The 20,377-nt window shown below is 33.4% G+C and overlaps 1 protein-coding gene and 1 pseudogene across 1 annotated transcript; both read left to right on the top strand.

The window, feature by feature from the left end:
• Window positions 1-7,939: 7,939 nt before the first annotated feature.
• On the top strand, window positions 7,940-11,852 carry LOC114717257 (aldehyde dehydrogenase family 2 member C4-like). Its single transcript, XM_028902360.1, has 9 exons — window positions 7,940-8,072; window positions 8,173-8,315; window positions 9,779-10,159; window positions 10,306-10,395; window positions 10,504-10,677; window positions 10,760-10,897; window positions 11,032-11,169; window positions 11,278-11,339; window positions 11,431-11,852. Exons 1-9 carry the CDS (start codon window positions 7,985-7,987, stop codon window positions 11,702-11,704), a joined length of 1,488 nt encoding a protein of 495 aa, XP_028758193.1. The 5' UTR covers window positions 7,940-7,984; the 3' UTR covers window positions 11,705-11,852.
• Window positions 11,853-14,188: 2,336 nt separating this feature from the next.
• LOC114717256 (aldehyde dehydrogenase family 2 member C4-like) lies at window positions 14,189-18,532 on the top strand (annotated as a pseudogene).
• The last annotated feature ends 1,845 nt before the right edge of the window (window positions 18,533-20,377 follow it).

The raw sequence follows: 20,377 nt of genomic DNA, 5'->3' as shown, positions 1-20,377 counted from the left end.
ACATGAATTTAGAAAGATGCAATTTATTTAGTGTGTGAAACTGGAGATAAGGGAAATATTACTGATAAAATGGGATAAAAGCTTGAGAGTTGAGATGTCATGTGATCATCATTAAATGAATGATTTTTTGCTAGAAAAAAAAATTAAGTCAGAATTAGACTAATCCTAATTCTTAAACCCAGAATTAAGCCGGAAAATGCGAACACCATAACATTGATCCACCTCACTACTTGGTCCCATATGGTCAGTGCATGATTTACAGTCATCTACTAATTAATATTTTATGAGCCCCATGGTCTATGGAGTGAAACTTCATTAATTTTTCCCCCACTTATGTACTTACTCCCCATAAAGAGAATAAAGAAAAGAATACAACACATTAATTGTAACCAGTAATCACCTTTGCTTTAGGCATAGTTAATGTTTCGTGCGCTAGGCTGCCAAAATATTCCATAGGCCATAGCCGAACCGAACGCTTTTGAATAAAGTTTTATATAATTCATTAATAATTAGTCGTATTAGGCATAGATTGATCAACAACACCGTCCTGTGGTCCCGGAAAAAAAAAAGAAAGAAAGAAAGAAAGAATTACAATCAAGTCTCATAAAAGAGAAATAATTACTAAAAAGTCTTAATAACAACCTGAGTAGTCTGTAATAACAAGTCATGCAGTGGAGAATAAAAATCTTTGGGACTTGTTTTGTAATTTTTTTTCCCTTCTGTGGGACTTGATTGTAATTCTCCAAAAAGGAAAAGATGATTATAAGTCATCCAAAACTGATATTGTGAAATACTACCTCCGGTCTTTAATATAAAACCCTATTTGACTTTTATTTTGGTCTTAAATATAAAACACCAATCCACTTTGTGTCTCATATTTATACATTTTTTTCCGAAGTAGCCCTTCTCATAATAAGAGTTCTAGTCAATACACTTGATTAGCAAGGATATTTTTGGAAAGACAACACCTATTTAGGACAAATAACTAACCCAACTTACTTCATTAATCTCCTCAAATTAGTCAGCTGGCTCTTATAATTAGGACCAGAGGTAGTAATTAAATTAGATTCTTTGAATAATTGAGTTTAAGACAAAATTTATTATAAAGTCAACATGAGATTTAATATATATCAAATAGAGATAAATGAACAAGCTGTTGATTGAAGTGGTAGTGGCCTCACCCTCATAAAAAGGAGAACACAAGTTCAAATCCTGAAAAGCACACTTGTTGGGAGAGTTATTTTTTAACCGCTCTAGGCCTTTTTTGTGACTGGGGTTCAACTGTCTTCTAAAAGCTCTGCCTTTTTATTATTTTTCTGGTCCTATTTATAAATTATTTTTAGCATGTTTCATACAAACTAAAAAAAAATATTAAACTACATTAACTCTTCATTAAAATATAATAACTTTTTAACTTTACTCTCAGTTTATATACACATTTTTCAAAAATTAAACTGTTTACATTATAATAAATAAATGACAAAATAGCGCATTAATGCTAAAAACTTAATCAAGTGATGATTATTTATACATAGGAAAACAAAAACTTTTCTATGTGCTTTATAAATAGGACAGGAGGAGTTCTTGTGTTTCCCCATTTGAAGGAATCAAATTACGTTACTTAAGTAAACATTACCCTATTAAGGAATAGGACGTTCCTGAAACGCAAGGTAAACCCACACTGAGTTCATTTTTCATCTCCAAACAGACAAATAAATGAAATTCTTTTCCCGTCTATCACATCTCATTTAATTTTGTCTTTACATCTAAGTAAAAGATATTAAATCATAATAATCTGGAGATTTTTTTTTGGCCAACCATATTAACCTAGAGAGATTACATCTTAAACATTTTCGCTCGACATACCTTAAGAATAATATTTAATTAAACACGAACTTTTCATAACGTTGTACTATATATTTGATTGCAAACGTGACTTCCTTGACATTTGGGGAAAAAAAATCATTTAAGTAATAATACTATTTATATAAATATTAAATAATATATTCAGGGAGCAGTTGACAATTAATGCAAAGTTTCAAATATATTTCAAAACAAATATTTAATGTCAAATTCAGTTTTCTTTTGAACTTTGTATTGGCTTTTTAAATAACAAATGTCACTTTAATATGCAAAATAAAGCCTGGAATGACTCTGATAATAGTTGACAGATTCAGTAGTCTATTATTGAAGAAGGAATATATCCTGCTATATATATAAATATATATATATATATATCTATGTACACACACACACTCTCTCTCACACACACACGTAGTTTTCTTGTCTAATTAAACAAACATATATAATAATTTATGTCGATTCATTTTTTTAAAATCAAAATTTGTCAACATGCATGCTTGGTAACAACAGCAGTTTTTGGTTGCCTTCCCTAATTGAGATCCAAATTAATTAAGGAAAAGTCATCTTTTTTTTTTTTTCGGTAATCTAAGGCAAGTGACCCGCGATTCCCCCCGGTATCCAGCGCCTTTTCCTGAGTCCCTGGCCTTCTAAACTGGACCAGGTAACCCGGGGCAACTGACTAATCCGGAGTGGGGTTGGTATTTAGGCACGCTCATTTAAGGTGCTTTGCACCAAAGGCGGTAAACCCCTCCCAACAAGCGTAGCTCCAGGTTCGAACCTTTGTCCGCCTGGGGTGTGTCAGGTGCCTTTACCACTGCACCCAACGCTTGTTGGTAAGAAAAAGTCATCTTTAACCTAAGAGGGAATTAACATGATCAGTACGTATACGCAGGTAGAGAGATGGAATACTTCGCATTTTCTAATGAGAAAACAGAAAGCTTTAAAAACTTTTTTTTTATTTTATATACGACTATCTGATTAATTCAAATTTAAATATTGTCGGACTCAATTAATATAACTCTCTCAAAAATATTTTTTCCATTCATATATACCCGCATTTAATTTCAGAAACTTTAACGCGTCTTCCATAAATCGCATGTTGAGAAACTAGATGTGGGGGGAAAAAACCAAAGCACATGCCATAAAAAGATAAGTGTGTGATGAATACTAGACTATGAAAAGAAAAGAATAGAAAATGAATGCATTTATTTAGAAACATAATTATCAATACAAAATATTACATCTGTAAAATGACGAATAGTGTAATTTATTTTCTAAATCTCTTATCAATGCATCGATTGAATCAGACATCTCTTTTGATTTTTTTAGTTTTGTCGACTGTCTTATAAAAACAAGACCATGTGATCTACAAACAGTAATCCAGATCATGCCAACCCCATCTTGAAGCAACAACATCCGAGATTAAAGTGGAGAGATCTATGCGAATTTTTGTACCGAAGCGTGAATAAATAAATTTAATCAATTAACTAAAGTAATTGTACTTAAAAATTCATAATAGGCTGAGATCTTTTTTCTATTTTTTTCCAGACTAACACTGTTAGCTATTCTTTTGAAAAAAAAAATAAGTTTTCAATTTGAGAAGTTTGCGGAGCCAGGAGAAGACTTGGCCGAACTGGATAGGGTTTAACTTGTTTAATTACAAGTATTTACACTGTGCTCATATTGTTTATTATTAAAGGAACAGATTGAACCTAACACGTTTTACAAAGTCAAATACAAAGTATGTATTGATAATTTAGTTTAGGTGTCAGATACAAATTTACTTCCAGAATTTTCATTCATGAACCCTGGATCTCAGAAATTCTTGTTGGGTTTTATATGACCCCAAAAATTTTAACTCATAATAAATTCCGTTTCCCATTGTTAAAAATATTTTAACGGTTAATATCATAGTTTTTTACTTGTAAAGAGTAAACTTTCGGATGCCCTCTGACTTGTAAGTGAAAACTTTTAATAAATTTGTATCTTAACCCTTTAGTTTAATTCAAGTAATTAGCTGTCAGCATAACTATGAATAGTAATAAATAAAATGAAAATAATTGAATAACTATTTTCATCAACAATTGTGTGAAGCACGATTTTTTTTTTCTTTAAGCAAAACACATACCGATTTTGTTGTGTTATCTTTTATTGGCCAGATTTTTGTTTTGTTATCTTGGAGCTGACTACTTTGATTTTAATAAATTTATAAGTGAAATTATTTGAGTTTGGTATACGTACTCAATGATACACTATTTGAATTTGTTAAGCATCACATATCTAAAACTAATTGGGCGAATGATGGATTCTATACATGTTAAATAAAATATTAATGTAACATCAAATATTAATGTAATATTAATGATACACATACCGATTTTGTTGTGTTATCTTTTATTGGCCAGATTTTTGTTTTGTTATCTTGGAGCTGACTACTTTGATTTTAATAAATTTATAAGTGAAATTATTTGAGTTTGGTATACGTACTCAATGATACACTATTTGAATTTGTTAAGCATCACATATCTAAAACTAATTGGGCGAATGATGGATTCTATACATGTTAAATAAAATATTAATGTAACATTAAAATACATAAAATTATTCCAATTAAGAATGAAAAACTAATGAGGTGTAAATGGATAGCGACAATTAAACAAAGGAAGAGAATTCATGAATTCAAACAAATGTCGGACCATGTGTTTCTTGCTAGTTGACATCTTTTCTGAAGGCCACAACACAAACTTTGTTCAATAACGTAAGAGATTTGCATTTTAAGCAGTAGGTGAAGTTCATTTGACGCTAACTAATTTCTTCGACCCAATATGTTTTAAATTATTAAAATTATATTATGTACATATCTTATGTCTGATCTTTGAAATATATCAAATGTCCATGGTTGAATATGCATACGTCTGACGATTAATAATTCCCGCTTTAGCAGTTTAATTGAAACACAAGAATTCAACCCCTTAAAGTTTTCAACAGCCATTTGTCGATCGGTGCTCAATTAAAAGGATACATTAATTTAACAATATGAGCTAGTAAGTGATATACTGATATGAGTCAAAATTTTTATTGAATAAGAAATTTTATATACATCTTTTAAATTTAAGGGTCCAGTTAATGGATCTCTTGATTGAGATTTGAGGGTCTTAATCAATTACACATTAAGCAGTGAATCTAACATATCTTGAATTTTTATATAATAAAGTTTAAATTTTATAGTTTAAGGGAAAAATGCATAATAAGAAATATTTTAAAGCTACCAAATAATACGAAATTTGGGGGAAATTTGTGCTGGATTTTGTGACAAAGTTAGCACAGATCAATCCATCATATATTTCGTGACGGAAACATTTTTTGTGACAGGATTTTATCATTTTTCATGGCAAATTCCTTACAATAATTATTTTCTGCGATGGATTTAATTTGCAACGAATTTTAATTTCTCATAAATCCGTCATAAACTTTCTATTTTTTTTTAGTGAAAAAGTATTCCAAAGCAGCAAGGTATTAAGAAGGTTAACATCTAAATCATTTAAATCAAATTTGAATAAAACTCAGTTAGTTAAAACCGTTATATCATATGTGAAATTGTTGTTGCATCGTGTTTCCACGAGGACCAAAGAGCCAAATAGTGCTAATAAATGAACAAAAATACAAACGTATGCACTAGTCTTACGTAACAAAGAGTTTATAGTCAATTTCATAAATGGTTGGGTCGCTGAAAACGTGACGTTAGGAACCTCCAAACTGACGTTTTCCCCGAAATATATAGAAACCCAAAGAATCGTTATACTTCCTTGATTCACATAGATCGCCAAATTATTAGAGATTGATATTTCATTCTTATTTTTTATATATATTTTTTTTGATAAACTAAATAACTATACTTCTTTACTTTCAAATTAATGTAACCTTTTTTTTTACACACAATGTACGATTTTTCTCTTGTTGGGGAGAAGTTTCAGATCAGATGATGGATATAAATAGATAGATAGAATATTTTGAACAATATTTTTTTTTCAACATATTTTGAGTAATATTCTAACTATGTTGGTCTGTTTGTTTATGTTAATTATATTTCAGTATAATTTCAAGAGTGAAAAGGTAAAAAAGAAGGTTGAATTTGGGGGCCGGCTCTCCCCCTCCCATGTAGAAACAGTATAAAATGTAACAACGATAAAATAGGACGATTATTTTTTAAATAAAATGAGCGAAAAATGTACAATTTGATGGCATTTTTCTTAAAAAAAACAACCATAACAAAATTATATTATCTTATGATTGTATATTGATGAGAAAGGGCTATTGATCAAGCGCCTAACGGCCAACTAACGCTGAACATCAAACCAACAATAAGAGATGATTATGTTTTTCTCACGACAATGGAATAAGATTAATTCGAATGATTATCACTACAAAAAAATAGACTTTAGGCGACGACTTTCGGCGGCGACAAAAAAAGTTGCCGCTGAAAGTGGACTTTCAGTGGCGACACCAAAAAGTCGCCGCTGAAAGTGGACCTTCAGCGGCGACACCAAAAAGTCGCCGCTGAAAGTGGACCTTCAGCGGCGACTTTTTTTGTCGCGCGCCGAAAGTGGACTTTCAGCGGCGACTTTTTTAGTCGCCGTTGAAAGTTCGCCATTGAAACCAAGACTTTTAGCGGCGACAAAAGTGTCGCCGCTGAAAGTATAATATAATAATATATATTTTATTTTACAATATTAATAAACAAATTCAATCTGGCTCAGTGGCAAGAAGGTTGGACACGAAAGGAGGCAGTCACGAGTTTGAACCTGGAAGAAGACACATTTAAGGTGAAAATATTTAGACGATGACGTGGCGAGGAGGAGTGACATGGCAATGACGTGGAGGTGGCTATTGATGATGTGGTGGTCGGCGGTGATGACGTGGCCGCCGATGGCGATGACGTGGAGGTCGACGGTGATGACGTGACGGCCGGAGACGATGACGTGGCACCGGCGGTGATGATGTGGCATTAGTAAAGTCAATTCTTCTTAGGCATTACTTTCAGCGGCGACAAAAAAGTTGCCGCTGAAAGTGTTTTCAGTGGCGACATTTGTCACCGCTGAAATTTCTAAAAGTCGCCGCTGAAAGTATCTTTTAACGGTAATATTTTTAGTCGCCACTGAAAGTTTTCAGCCACGGCTGCTACGGCAACGACTTTTCAGCGGCGACAAAAGTCAATTTTTTTTGTAGTGTATAATGAGCACTCTATGGTCATCTTTTTAATCAATATGTGAAATGTGATCCGAGAAGGCTATACCTTCAACAAAAGCCAAAAAGAGAAACAAAAATCCATTGGCCGCCTGCCCTGAATCGTTCCATTTTACTCCCTATATGGAACCAGTTTCAGTGCTCATCACCTTAATGAGCACTCCAAGCTCATTAGATTTGAACTATCTATATCTAATTTGAATAGTGCAGAATTAAGATTTTTAATTAATTATTTTTAAGTAAAAAAATCATTTTTTTAAAAGAATGATAACTAAGATACTATCTCTATTTGAGATTATATATATTAAAATAATTATTTTGAACAAATAAAAAAATAGATCTAGACAATTCAAATAAGATATAAACCATCCAAATCTGATGAGCTTATAGAGTGCTCATCAAAGTGATGAGGCCCAAACTAGTTCCTCCCTAGATATGGTCACACCCTGTAGAAAAAAAAAAATTGGTTCTTTTTATAAGATGTTATGATAGTTTTAAGGAGCATTAAATATTTGTTTCCATTTATGTCTAAATTTAATGAGGGTAGTAAGAGTGTAGAAATCATATTAAAATTTAATGTAGTTAATGAAAATAATATTAAAAATAAATTAAATTTTATAATCAATTTAATATTTTTAACTGTTTTTATTAGTATATATAGCAATCACTTATAATGTGGTAATAGGTACTAGAGGGAGTAACTCGAAATTTTAAGTGTTCTGTTTAGTATACACACATGGCCCCCATATACATTTCAACGCCCCTCGTCCTTCATTAGTGATTCTTGTCTCTGTCTATATATAATCCATAACTATCGTATCCCTTCCCCAGTCCTCATTGATATCACAAGAAAGACCTCTCTCTCTCTCTCTCTCTCATGGCTTCTCTTTCCAACGGCCACCCCTCCATGGATGTCAAGTTCAGGCGGCTCTTCATCGACGGACAATTCGTTGATTCCGTCTCAGGTTTGTTGCATCATTCCTTCTTTTTCTCCTCTCTTCCTTAATTAATTACCCGCTGCTAGCTGTTGGAAACTGGTTTGAGGCTTTGAGGGCAATGAAACAGAGAAGACGTTCGAGACGATAGATCCCAGAACAGGTGACGTCATCGCCGCCGTCGCCGAAGGCACCAAGGAGGATATTGACGCCGCCGTTCAAGCTGCCCGTCACGCCTTTGACTCCGGCCCCTGGCCTCGCATGTCCGGTTCTGTATGTTTCTCCTTCTCCACTGCCTCTCTCTCTCTTTTTTTTCTTTTTGTTTAAGAGGAAAACTGAACTTGCTCAAGATATATTTTATTGACAAGAATAACACCATGATAATTATATTATTTATTTCTCAATTATTCTTCAATATTTATTAGTAAACGGAGGTGATGCATACTTTTTGATCTATAGAGCACCAAGGCTGATTTTTAAACTAGGAAATTAAGAAATTAATTAGAAGAATAATTTAAAATGGGTAGAAAAAATGATTTGATGGCGCCAGGCGCGCTACTTGAGGTGGAAGCCACCAAATGAGACTCAGAAACCAAGGCGTCTGACGAACCGTCCGTATGTGGTAGTTTGTGGCAAGCATTACGCAGAACCAATTTGGGAAGTCAACTCATTTATTGGTCAACATCCATCTTTGGCCCCCCCCAGCCCAAAAAAAAATTTTGAGCTTATCGAGTCATTTTCATTTTCTAAGTTGCGAACCTCATGCGTCGTTGATATTTATGCTCTGGAAACTCAAGCCGGCTACGTCCTCACTTCTCAATTATTTTCAATATTTCAATGCTTTACTCCATCGTAGTACACATATTACAAATGTCTTCATTTACCATAGCCATATATATGTGAAATCTAAAACTAGTTTAGGTGGTTTACATTTATATTTGACGTTTTAAAATATGATTTATTAAATAATAACTCTATTGTTTTAAATACTAACAGCTATATGGCATTATTTTAATTTTAATTGTAAATCTATCAAAATATAACTTAAATTAAATTAAATCTAGATAGTTGAAAAATTCAGTCTGAACATACAGTCTGAGCATCCTTTGAAATCTTCCTGGTGCTAGACGTTTGAATATCTCGAAATCGATCGTAGGACGTTTCAGTTCCTTCATATATAATAACGAAGCTCCTCGAGTCTTGCTACATCCAAGCTTAAATATCGGGTCAACACTTTACAAAATATCTTAATCTCTCTTTCATCCCCGCAGTACATCTTGACTCACGAACCCAGTCAAGTCGGAAACGCATCCTTTCAAGTTGAAAGTCCGTGAATTTCACAATTTTTTTAAGGAAAAAAATGGAGAACGAAAATTTTATATTTCTAAAAAATTAATAATATAGTGAAAAAAATGAAAAAAAGAAGAAGAAGAGAAAATTGTATAGAAATTCATGGATCTCAACTCAGGAACAGGATTAGCTTCGGTCAGGCCAACCCTTTATTTGTCCATTAAAAAACTTTAAATTCAGCGATTAAATTTTTCATGTGAACGGTCCACATGTTATCAAATATATAATATATAAAGAAAGCATGTTCTATAACGACACAAGACACAGATATGAGTACGTTTTTTTTTTTTAAAAAAAAAAAAAAGGTCAAATTTTGTAGATGGGTTTTGTTGTTTTTTGTTGCTGTTACTTTATAGTAAAACGTGTGATGGTGTGTGAATATTCAGGAGAGAGGAAGAATATTGATGAAATGGGCAGATTTGATAGACCAAAATGCAGAAGAACTAGCAACACTAGACGCCATGGACGCAGGAAAACTATACCAGTGGTGTAAGATGGAGGTTCCTTCTGTTGCAAATCTGCTACGTTACTATGCCGGTGCTGCTGATAAAATCCATGGAGAGGTACTGAAGATGTCAGGCAATTTCCAGGCTTACACTTTGCTGGAACCCATTGGTGTGGTGGGTCACATCATTCCCTGGAACTTCCCCAGCACCATGTTCTTCATCAAGGTCAGCCCTTCTTTGGCCGCCGGCTGCACCATGGTCGTCAAACCTGCCGAGCAAACTCCTCTCTCTGCTCTCTTCTACGCTCATCTCGCTAAGCTGGTATATCTTCGCACGCAAACCATGTTACTTTCTCTTCTCTAAATATGTCTTATGGTCTCAACACATTAATTAACATTGTTCTGACTTGTACTTTTAATTTGTTCGTGGATTCAATAACTGGGTTTGGCTGATTTTTAATTTGACAGGCTGGAATACCAGATGGTGTGCTTAATGTTGTACCCGGGTTTGGCAAAATTGCTGGTGCTGCTTTAACCTCGCATATGGACGTTGATAAGGTAAATGGCACGTCAAGAATTTAATTTGGGGTTTTACCTGATTAATTTGGATGATATAGAACAGGGCTTACAGCTGATCGAACTTGCTTTGTTGGTGTGTTGTTGTAGGTTAGCTTTACTGGTTCAACGCAAACAGGGCGGGAAGTGATGCAGGCTGCGGCTAAGAGTAATCTGAAACAAGTTTCACTGGAACTAGGAGGCAAATCACCCGTCATTATATTCGATGATGCTGATGTGGACAGAGCTGCGGAACTTGCACTCATAGGAATCCTTTTTAACAAGGTCAAATAGCTTCCCATCAGATTAATCATATTCCCGAAGTGATGATTATGTCACATCATTTCTTGGCTTGAACTTTCCGCAGGGAGAAGTCTGCGTTGCAGGCTCTCGTGTGTTTGTTCAAGAAGGCATATATGATGAATTTGAGAAGAAGTTGGTGGAGAAGGCAAAAGCTTGGGTAATTGGAGACCCTTTTGATCCTAAAGTTCAGCAAGGTCCTCAGGTAATAATTAAGCAACAAGCTTATTCATAAATTAAATATGCACTCACTAGCTAACTGTACATATATAACAGACATATCGATTGATCATCCTCATATATGCATGATTACATGCTTTAGCTTGTATGAAACTGTAGGTTGACAAGAGGCAGTTTGAAAAGATATTGTCGTACATAGAGCACGGTAAGAGAGAAGGGGCCATCCTGTTGACTGGGGGTAAAGCAGTGGGCAACAAGGGATACTACATTGAACCTACAGTGTTCACTAACGTTAAGGTAATAATAATTAAGATCCAAGAAGTAGTCAACTTCATAAGAGCTTCAAAATCTCAGCTCTGCGCTATAGCATATATAATAACAACAACTGACATATTCATTACGCAGGAGGACATGCTGATAGCAAAAGATGAAATATTTGGTCCTGTGATGGCACTAACGAAGTTCAAGTGAGTTAAAATACTTGCTATTCAATTTTAAGGTGTTGATTAATTGGTCCTATCAGATTAATGATGAATATATGTGTATTATACGTAACAGAACAATGGAGGAAGCAATAAAGAGTGCGAACAACACAAAATATGGGCTAGCGGCAGGCATAGTGACGAAGAACATTGATATAGCAAACACAGTTTCGAGATCCATAAGAGCAGGAATCATTTGGATCAACTGCTATTTTACATTTGAGAATGATGTTCCCTTCGGAGGGTACAAGATGAGTGGGTTTGGGAAAGATTTTGGAATGGAAGCCCTTCACAAGTATCTGCAAGTTAAATCTGTTGTCACTCCTATCTACAACTCTCCATGGCTCTAAAATGCCAAATTCTCTTGTGTGGCTTTTCATTTGTATGACGGTTTCTAGAGTTTCATCATCAATAACGCAGCATCATGCTGTGCCTATATACGTAAATGAAAATTTGTACACCTTTGTGTTCATAATAAGAAAAGCATATATGATGATTCGGTTGATTCGTTTTTAAAGCACTTGAATAATACTCCTTCGATCCTAAATATAAGACCCTTATATACAGTAATATAAGGGTCTTATATTTAGAATCGGAAGAGTAGTTTTGAATATATTATAAGTAGAGAGAGACGACTGAAAAATTTTAAAACAATTTATTCTGTTGGTTGTGTAAATTACTGTCATAAAACTCATAATCCTTGAGTGAGGTGATGGCGGTTGTTGATCTTCTATAATGGATGAGGGGGCCGATCCTAATTGAAAGACGTTAACATTGATTTGATGAAGATTCGAGAACTGCTCAGAGGCCTTTCTTTCCCTTTCAAGTCACCCGCTCATAGGCTATGGCATGGACCAATTTTGGGTCCAATATGATTACAAACGGATGGAAACTTGCGAGTATAATATATTAATCCCCCACCGTTGAATTGCTTAGAGAGTTAAAATTTCAAACATTGCTTAATGAAATAAATAAAAATTATTTATTTTAAATTTTTAATTCTCTCAACTTTTTATAAAGGCATTTTTAAAAAATAGTTATTTGGTCACTGTTAGTTTATGCCATAAATTAAAATCTTTAAAAAATTTTGAGTAATTATTTATTTATTTCAAACCTAAAAAATATTTTGATTATCATTTAAAATAATTAAGAAAAAATAGCAAAAAAGACCTTCAAAATAAAAAAATTGCAAATAGGGACCCATTATAATATTAGTATGGATTTTGACAATAATTAATAAGCAAATGACAATAATTTTTGTAAATAGGTCCCTATATGTATTTTTTAATTTTCAAGGTCTTTTTTTATGATTTTTCCAATAATTAATGTATGATAATTTTGATAGGATGAATTTTCAACATGTAAGTTACAGTGTTCCGTTAAAATAAAGCATATGTCTTCAAATTAGAAGCTCATGTGCTCAACGTCTTAGTCCTTTTGTGCTTTTTCCACGTGGAGGAATCAAATGACCTTATAAATAAAACAAAAGGAAGAGGACATTTAATTATAAACAGCTGTTTCTTCAGCATAATTCGACCCCTCTTGTGCTTATTTATTTAAATTTTCATGTACATATCACTGATTTTATATACATCTATCTTTATTACTCTCTCAGGTTCTAAATATAAGACTTATTTTATAATGTAAATTACACTAAAAAATGAGTTTTATGTTTAGAATAGAAAAAGTATTTTTTGTGGCAGCGAAGATGTTATACAACATCTATCGCGGCCTTTTATTATAAGCCAAAAACAATTAATTTTTTAAATATCAAGACTCAAGTTGATCGAAGGAGCACTTAAATTATTGATCACAAGTCACAACAAAGAAACTTTTGTTCTCTTCTCTAACATGCGGAATCCTTCAAAATTTTTAATGGGACGAAAATAAAGTCTGATCGAGACGCTTCGAGATCTGTCACAAATCGCATATTCAAAAGCTAAGTTTTAACAGGAAAAATATACACCATAAAATTTATATATAAAATCTTAAAACTAAAGAGGAACGAAAATGAACATATTTAATTAAATACATCAATTTCAATATTCCTCCCATCCTTTTTAGTTAAAATTAGTTTAAAACAATAAACATGTAAAAATTGAACTTTTTTTAAGTATGTTCTTATTTAATAAATAAAGGAACAAATAAGAAAGAAATACTACTAGTAATGAGATAAAGGAAGAAAGGTACTGCAGTATGAGCAAAAGATAAAAGAAAAAAAATAAAAAAAAATAAGGGGTAAAACTGGTAAATATGTATTTAATGTTTAGACAACTCTAAGTAGGATTTTATTAAAAAAAAAACAATTTAAACCAATTATAAAAATTACATAATGCCAATATGTTTTTCTTACCGAACTCAAGAAGAGATTAAAAAAAAGTTCTGTTGATTTATTTTTGAGATCATATTTGATTATGTTAGAGATAACATGAGATCATATCAAATTAACTGGTCAAAAGATCGTGTGTGTGTGTTTGTGTTAGTTTTTAACGCAACTTTGATTTTTGCAAACTTGAAAATTCAGCTGCAGAGTAAATGTCGCAAACTTACAAATATATTATAATTTTCGAAGAATTTTTATCATTAAGTTTAAAAAACTTATAACTGGGCTTACAGAATTTTTATTTACCTTGAACCTAATAAATTTTCATAATTCACAACTAGGTTACGTACATACGTTGGCAACCATGTGATGTGAAGGCAATATTTTATCATTCATTCATTCATTGTTTTTAAATATTTGTGGCCAGTCCTTCATTTCGCAAATATTCTGTGTCCATATTCAAGCCTGCGGATATACTGTGCCAAACCACAGTGAAGTTGAACCACAGAGGGACGCTGATCCGATCCCCTCAACTTCTTCGATTCCCTGTTTGTGTGTCTCTCATGGCTTCTCTCTCCAATGGCCACTCCACCTCTCCCCCCAATCCTAATCCCCTCCGTCCACATCAAGTTCACGCAGCTCTTCATCAATGGCAGCTTCGTTGATTCCCTCTCTGGTAATCTGCTACTCAACATTTCCTCTCTTCCTTCCTTTCCCATATATCCCTTTTTTCCTTCATATTGATTCCTGCTTCTCGGTAGCAGGGAAGACTTTCGAGACGATAGATCCGAGAACAGGGGAGGTCATCGCCACCGTCGCCCAAGGCGGCAGAGATGATATAGACGTCGCCGTGAAAGCTGCTCGCCAAGCATTTGACTTCGGCCCATGGCCTCGCATGCCCGGCTCTGTATGTTACTTGTCTCTTTTACTTTCTCGTGTTCTCAGCTAGGATGTGGCCCGGCCTGGAGGGAATCCCGTGTGTGCAGGACAGGGCAAGGAACGAAGTATGACGCCTCATAGTGGGTCCCACCTGATTTGCGGTCCCCACTCCCTGCAAATTTTTTCCTTTTAGTAAAATTTTTGAGTTAAAGTACTTCCAGTATCCCCAACTATTTACCCAGGTATGTCCAATGGCTTAAAGTAATTTTGGGTGTATCCAGTGTCCTAAACTAATTAAATGATGATCCATATCCTAGGCTAACAGAAATGTTATGTTTAACTGTTACTTTCCTGACTCAACTTAAAGTTGACCCCAGATATTCTACATGGTAGACACAAGGGCACCCGATGTGTATTATTCTTACTCAAAAGTCAATTTATTTAGAAGAAGAGGAAGGAAATAAATTCAATTTTGAGTAAGAATAATACATATCAAATGTCCATATGTCTACCATTTAGAATATCTAGGGTCAACTTTAAGCTGAGTCAGGAAAGTAACAGTTAACATAACATTTCTGTTAGCCTGGGATATGGACGTATCATTTAATTAGTTTAGGATACTGGGCGCACCCAAAATTACTTTAGGCCACTGGACGTATCTGAGTAAATAATTCAGAGTGCTGGGCGCACCTTAGCCCATAATTTTTTCTTAGAACTTCATTATAATTCTCCCAAATATTATTATTTTGGAGAGTTTTCTTCCGCACATCTTTTTCATCCTGATTTTCTTCCCATGTAATTACAGGGTAAATTTTTTTGGGGACAAAAACAGGGTAAATGAACTCAATCACTATTACATTATATTAGACTAGTTTAGAAAAACACAAATTAAAGTTTATAATAACTTTTAAATATTACTTTCGATCTTAATATAAGAGTTCATTTAACTTTTATTTTAGTCCTAAATATAATACTCCAATCCACTTTGTTTATTATATTTATCTATTTTTTTAAAAGTAGTCCTTGTGATAATAATAGTTCTAGTCAATACACTTGGTCAATAGAGATATTTTAGGAAAGACAATATCTACTTATTACAAATAATAACTTAACTAGTTTTTTAATCTACTCAAATTATTCAACTAGCTTTAATAACCGAAGGTAGTATTATATATATTTAATCATACTTTAACACTCATAATATCTTTCAATGGGACCAACAATTATATGTAATAAGTCCTTAATAATAATACATAAGAGTTGCTTAACCAATTTGTATAGATGAAGAAAGTTAATAAATTTTCAATCCAAAAAAGAGAAGCTAAATTAATTATCCATGTATAATATTGATCATATAGGAGTAAAATTTATAAATTAGATAAATTGGTTTGAAAAAAATAAATATGAAAAATAAAAATAGACTAAACTCCTACATTTAATCTATCAAAAAATTCTAAACATTTAAAACCAAAATCAATTCCATAACTAATTTTATATTTTTGACAAGAGGAATATTATTAATAAATTTTAAATAATACAACACTTTTTAGATTTTCTATAATGCATGAGAATTTTTTTATTTTTTTATAATTTTATACTTTATATTAGTATCAATATTGATATTAATTATTTGGAATTTTTTCTTCTCGGGTTGAATATCAGAAAACTGATCCTTTTTTTTTTTCAAGACGTCAATATAAGGAGAGTTTTTTTTTTCCATGGATACATCAAAATGATTAATTAGGGATCTCTCCCGAATTCAAGTTAATCAATAACATCGAACACTAGATAATTCTAATATCTAAAATGTTTACGGTATACAGTGTACTAGAGAACATGTGTAGAAAAGACCCGCTTCTTTAAGAAAATTAGTTTGTTCCTGGGTTGTGGTGTTGTTGTTGCTATAACTGCAAACAAAGTAATCAAAATGTGATGGTGTGGGAATAAACAGGAAAGAGGAAGAATACTAATGAAATTGGCAGAGTTGATAGACCAAAATACAGAGGAACTAGCAGCACTGGATGCCATAGACGGTGGAAAACTGTACCAATGGTGTAAAACCGTTGAGATTCCTTCAGCAGCCAATATGCTGCGGTACTATGCAGGCGCTGCTGATAAAATCCATGGAGAGGTATTGAAGATGTCCAGACAGTTCCATGCTTATACTCTGCTCGAACCCATTGGCGTGGTGGGTCACATCATTCCTTGGAACCTCCCCACCGCTATGTTCTTCACCAAGGTTGCCCCTTCCTTGGCTGCCGGCTGCACCATGGTTGTCAAACCCGCCGAGCAAACTCCTCTCTCTGCTCTCTTCTGCGCCCATCTTGCTAAGCTTGTACATATATCTTTACTTTCTCATCTTCTCTAAACATGTCTTGTGATCAACACATTTCTGATATCTTCTGTACACCAGCATTATTTTGCTTGCTGTTTGTTTTCATAGGCTGGAGTACCAGATGGTGTGCTTAATGTGGTACCTGGGTTTGGTCCAATTGCTGGTGCTGCTATAAGCTCGCATATGGACATTGATAAGGTAACTAACATGTCAAGTATTCTGATCCATTTGAGATTTAAAGGGGGTTCGCGGCTGCTGCTGAACTTGCCTAGCTTGTTGGTTTGTTCTTGTAGGTTAGCTTCACTGGTTCAACACAAACAGGACGGGAAGTGATGCAGGCCGCGGCTAAGAGTAATTTGAAACAAGTTTCGCTTGAATTAGGAGGCAAATCACCCCTCATTATATTTGATGATGCTGATGTGGACAAAGCTGCGGAACTGGCACTCATAGGAGTCCTTTTTAACAAGGTCACATAGCCTTCCAGATATATTAATCATGTTATTCCTCATGTGATTTGTGCCTTTTAAGTCACATTATTTCTTGGCTTGAGGTTTTTGCAGGGAGAAGTCTGTGTTGCAGGCTCCCGTGTTTTTGTTCAAGAAGGTATTTATGATGAGTTTGAGAAGAAGTTGGTGGAAAAGGCGAAAGCTTGGGTAGTTGGAGACCCTTTTGATCCTAACGTTCAGCAAGGTCCTCAGGTATAATAATTAAGCAAATTTATACATAATATACTTTCACTAGCTCTGTGGTGTGTGTGTGTGTGTGTGTGTGTGTGTGTCTATATCACATATATACATTGAACATCCTCATATATATACATACCTCGCATGAAACTGTAGGTCGACAAGAGGCAATACGAGAAGATATTGTCGTACATAGAACACGGAAAAGAGAGAAGGGGCCACCCTGTTGACTGGGGGTAAAGCAGTGGGCAACAAGGGATACTACATTGAACCTACAATTTTCACAGACGTTAAGGTAATTAAGATCCAATAAGTACCCAACTTCATGTACAAGAGCTTCAAAATCTCAGGTGTGCTAAGCAAATACAAATAACTGATCACACAGGAGGACATGCTGATAGCACAAGATGAAATATTTGGGCCTGTGACGGCCCTAATGAAGTTCAAGTAAGTTGAAGTACTTGCTGATGTTAATTAGTCGTATCAAATTGATGAATATTGAAATGTGGAATGTGCATATAATTGAACAGAACGATGGAGGAAGCAATAAAGAGTGCGAACAATACGAGATATGGGTTAGCAGCAGGCATAGTGACGAAGAACATAGACATAGCAAACACAGTGTCGAGATCCATAAGAGCAGGAATCATTTGGATCAACTGCTATTTTGCATTGGGAATGATGTCCCCTTTGGAGGGTATAAGATGAGTGGATTTGGGAAAGAACATGGAATGGAAGCCCTTCACAAGTATCTGCAAGTTAAATCTGTTGTCACTCCTATTTACAATTCTCCCTGGCTCTAAATATTTATCAATTCCTCAGTTATGGTTCTTCATTAGTGAGAGTACCTAGATTTTCATGAATAACACAGCATCATGTAATTAACTGTGTTTTGTAAATTCGAGATTATAAACCCTGGTAATTCTAATAAATAAGAAGCCCAGTTTGTCATTGATTATGCTCAAGCATGATTACGTGTATCACTGCTTTAGAAAACACCAAATGTGGCCTAATTAAAAATCTGCATTAAAATGGAGATAATAGGGTATATAAAAAGCCAAAAAAAACTTTTTGGTACTCAATGCTCTTTCTGTGGATATTTCTAGGGCATTTTTTTTAAATTTATGAATTATGAGGATGAATCCCCTTAATCGTTGAGATTTCATTTATTTAAAGGTCTGATCAATTATTCAACTTAGCTGTGATTAAAATTTATGTGTTCTTTTGTCAATAAAGTAGAACACAAAATGAACACTATTTTTTATCAAAAAAAAAAAGAACACTATTTCAATTGTGTGAGTAAATTAGGAAAAAAGTTGGCCTTTAAATAATTCACATTAAATATGAATAATTAGATTGCTCAGCTTTAACGAAACTGATGATGATGAAATAAGTTCTTGGCTTTTTGCTCCAAATATCAATAATTTAAACGTGTATTTAAAAAAAAATTCATAGTCGACCTTTGCAGAGACCAAATAGTCGATTTTTTTAAAGAAAAATTACAAGGATGGTGTATAGAATTTCATTTAGAGCTCAATTAACAGATATACATAAAAACAATTCAGGCCAATACAGAGAAAGTTACAAACATGTTGATACACATATATAAAAAGAGTTTTTTAGGGGAAAAAAGAAAAGGGACACAAATATATAAGCTTGTTTAATATTATTTTTGGTTCCAATTATAAGATTTTATTTATAGACTATAAATAAATCGGTTCTAATTATAAGACTTTGTTTATAAATTATAAATAAATTTTATAATTAAGACCGGAGGTAATAGTAATTTGCACAAACAATAATATTCCAAAAATGATTAAAGTCCAAATTGGCAATCAAAAGCATGCCGTGCATGTTTTACATGATCGTGACCTTTTTTTTTCCAGATAAAAAAAAAGGTGGAAAAAAAGACCGGATACGAGTATCACATGCTGCATGATCTCCAAATCAAAATTTCAGCCCAAAAGAACTATCAGGATTAGATTTAACGAAAAGAGCTAATTTCTCACAACATGACAAATCAATATTCAAATTTCTGTTAGGAGAGTTATCTACATTAAGTATCTGATAGTGTTTTAAATACAATTGTCTTCAATAAAAAGATATCTATGAGTATTTGGAAAAAAAAAAATTTCAGCCCAAAAGATAAGCACTGAACCAAGAATTTAAGACTTCCTTCTGATAGATGAAGACAGATTGATCATTCATTCTTACATTAACTCTTTGACTACGCTAAATAAAAAGAAAAAATAATCAAATTATTTATTTAATAACTTATTTTCCAGTATATATTGAAACGGTACACTCATTAGTCATAGTATAATTATGAGATTTAATTTAATTTGATCACAATATATACTTTTCATTGAAGATAAAAAAAAAATAACATGTAACGAAAGGTTTTTGTTTGATGGCAGTATAGTACTTTTGTTTGGGGGAGACATATGGGAGAGAGAAAGAGATGAGGGAAAGGCGTGATTTCCAAGAGAAGTGATAGAGATACAGTCAGTCTGATGAGGAGGAAGCACATCGTGATAGGATGATGTTAGGATTAGAAGGGCATCCAAGTTGAGTTGGCCTGTATTCAATGCCGTTTGTCCGTTTGCAATAATTTGCATTTATTGACTCTCAAGTCTCAACCCTAGGGACTTGTTTTAATTAATGTTGAATATTTCAATGTTTAGCATAAAAATTAACTAATACAAGAAAAATATGAACACAAAATTAAAAGTTACTAAATCTCAAATCAAATTTGTTAATAAAACTATATTTAATGTTGATAATATTAAATTTATAAATAACA

Source organism: Neltuma alba, unplaced genomic scaffold (assembly GCF_004799145.2).
Source record: "Neltuma alba isolate B1F8T4 unplaced genomic scaffold, ASM479914v2 tig00011721_pilon, whole genome shotgun sequence".
Classification (NCBI taxonomy): domain Eukaryota; kingdom Viridiplantae; phylum Streptophyta; class Magnoliopsida; order Fabales; family Fabaceae; genus Neltuma; species Neltuma alba.
Note: the sequence above shows the minus strand (reverse complement) of the source record. Positions and strands in the feature narration are given on the sequence as shown.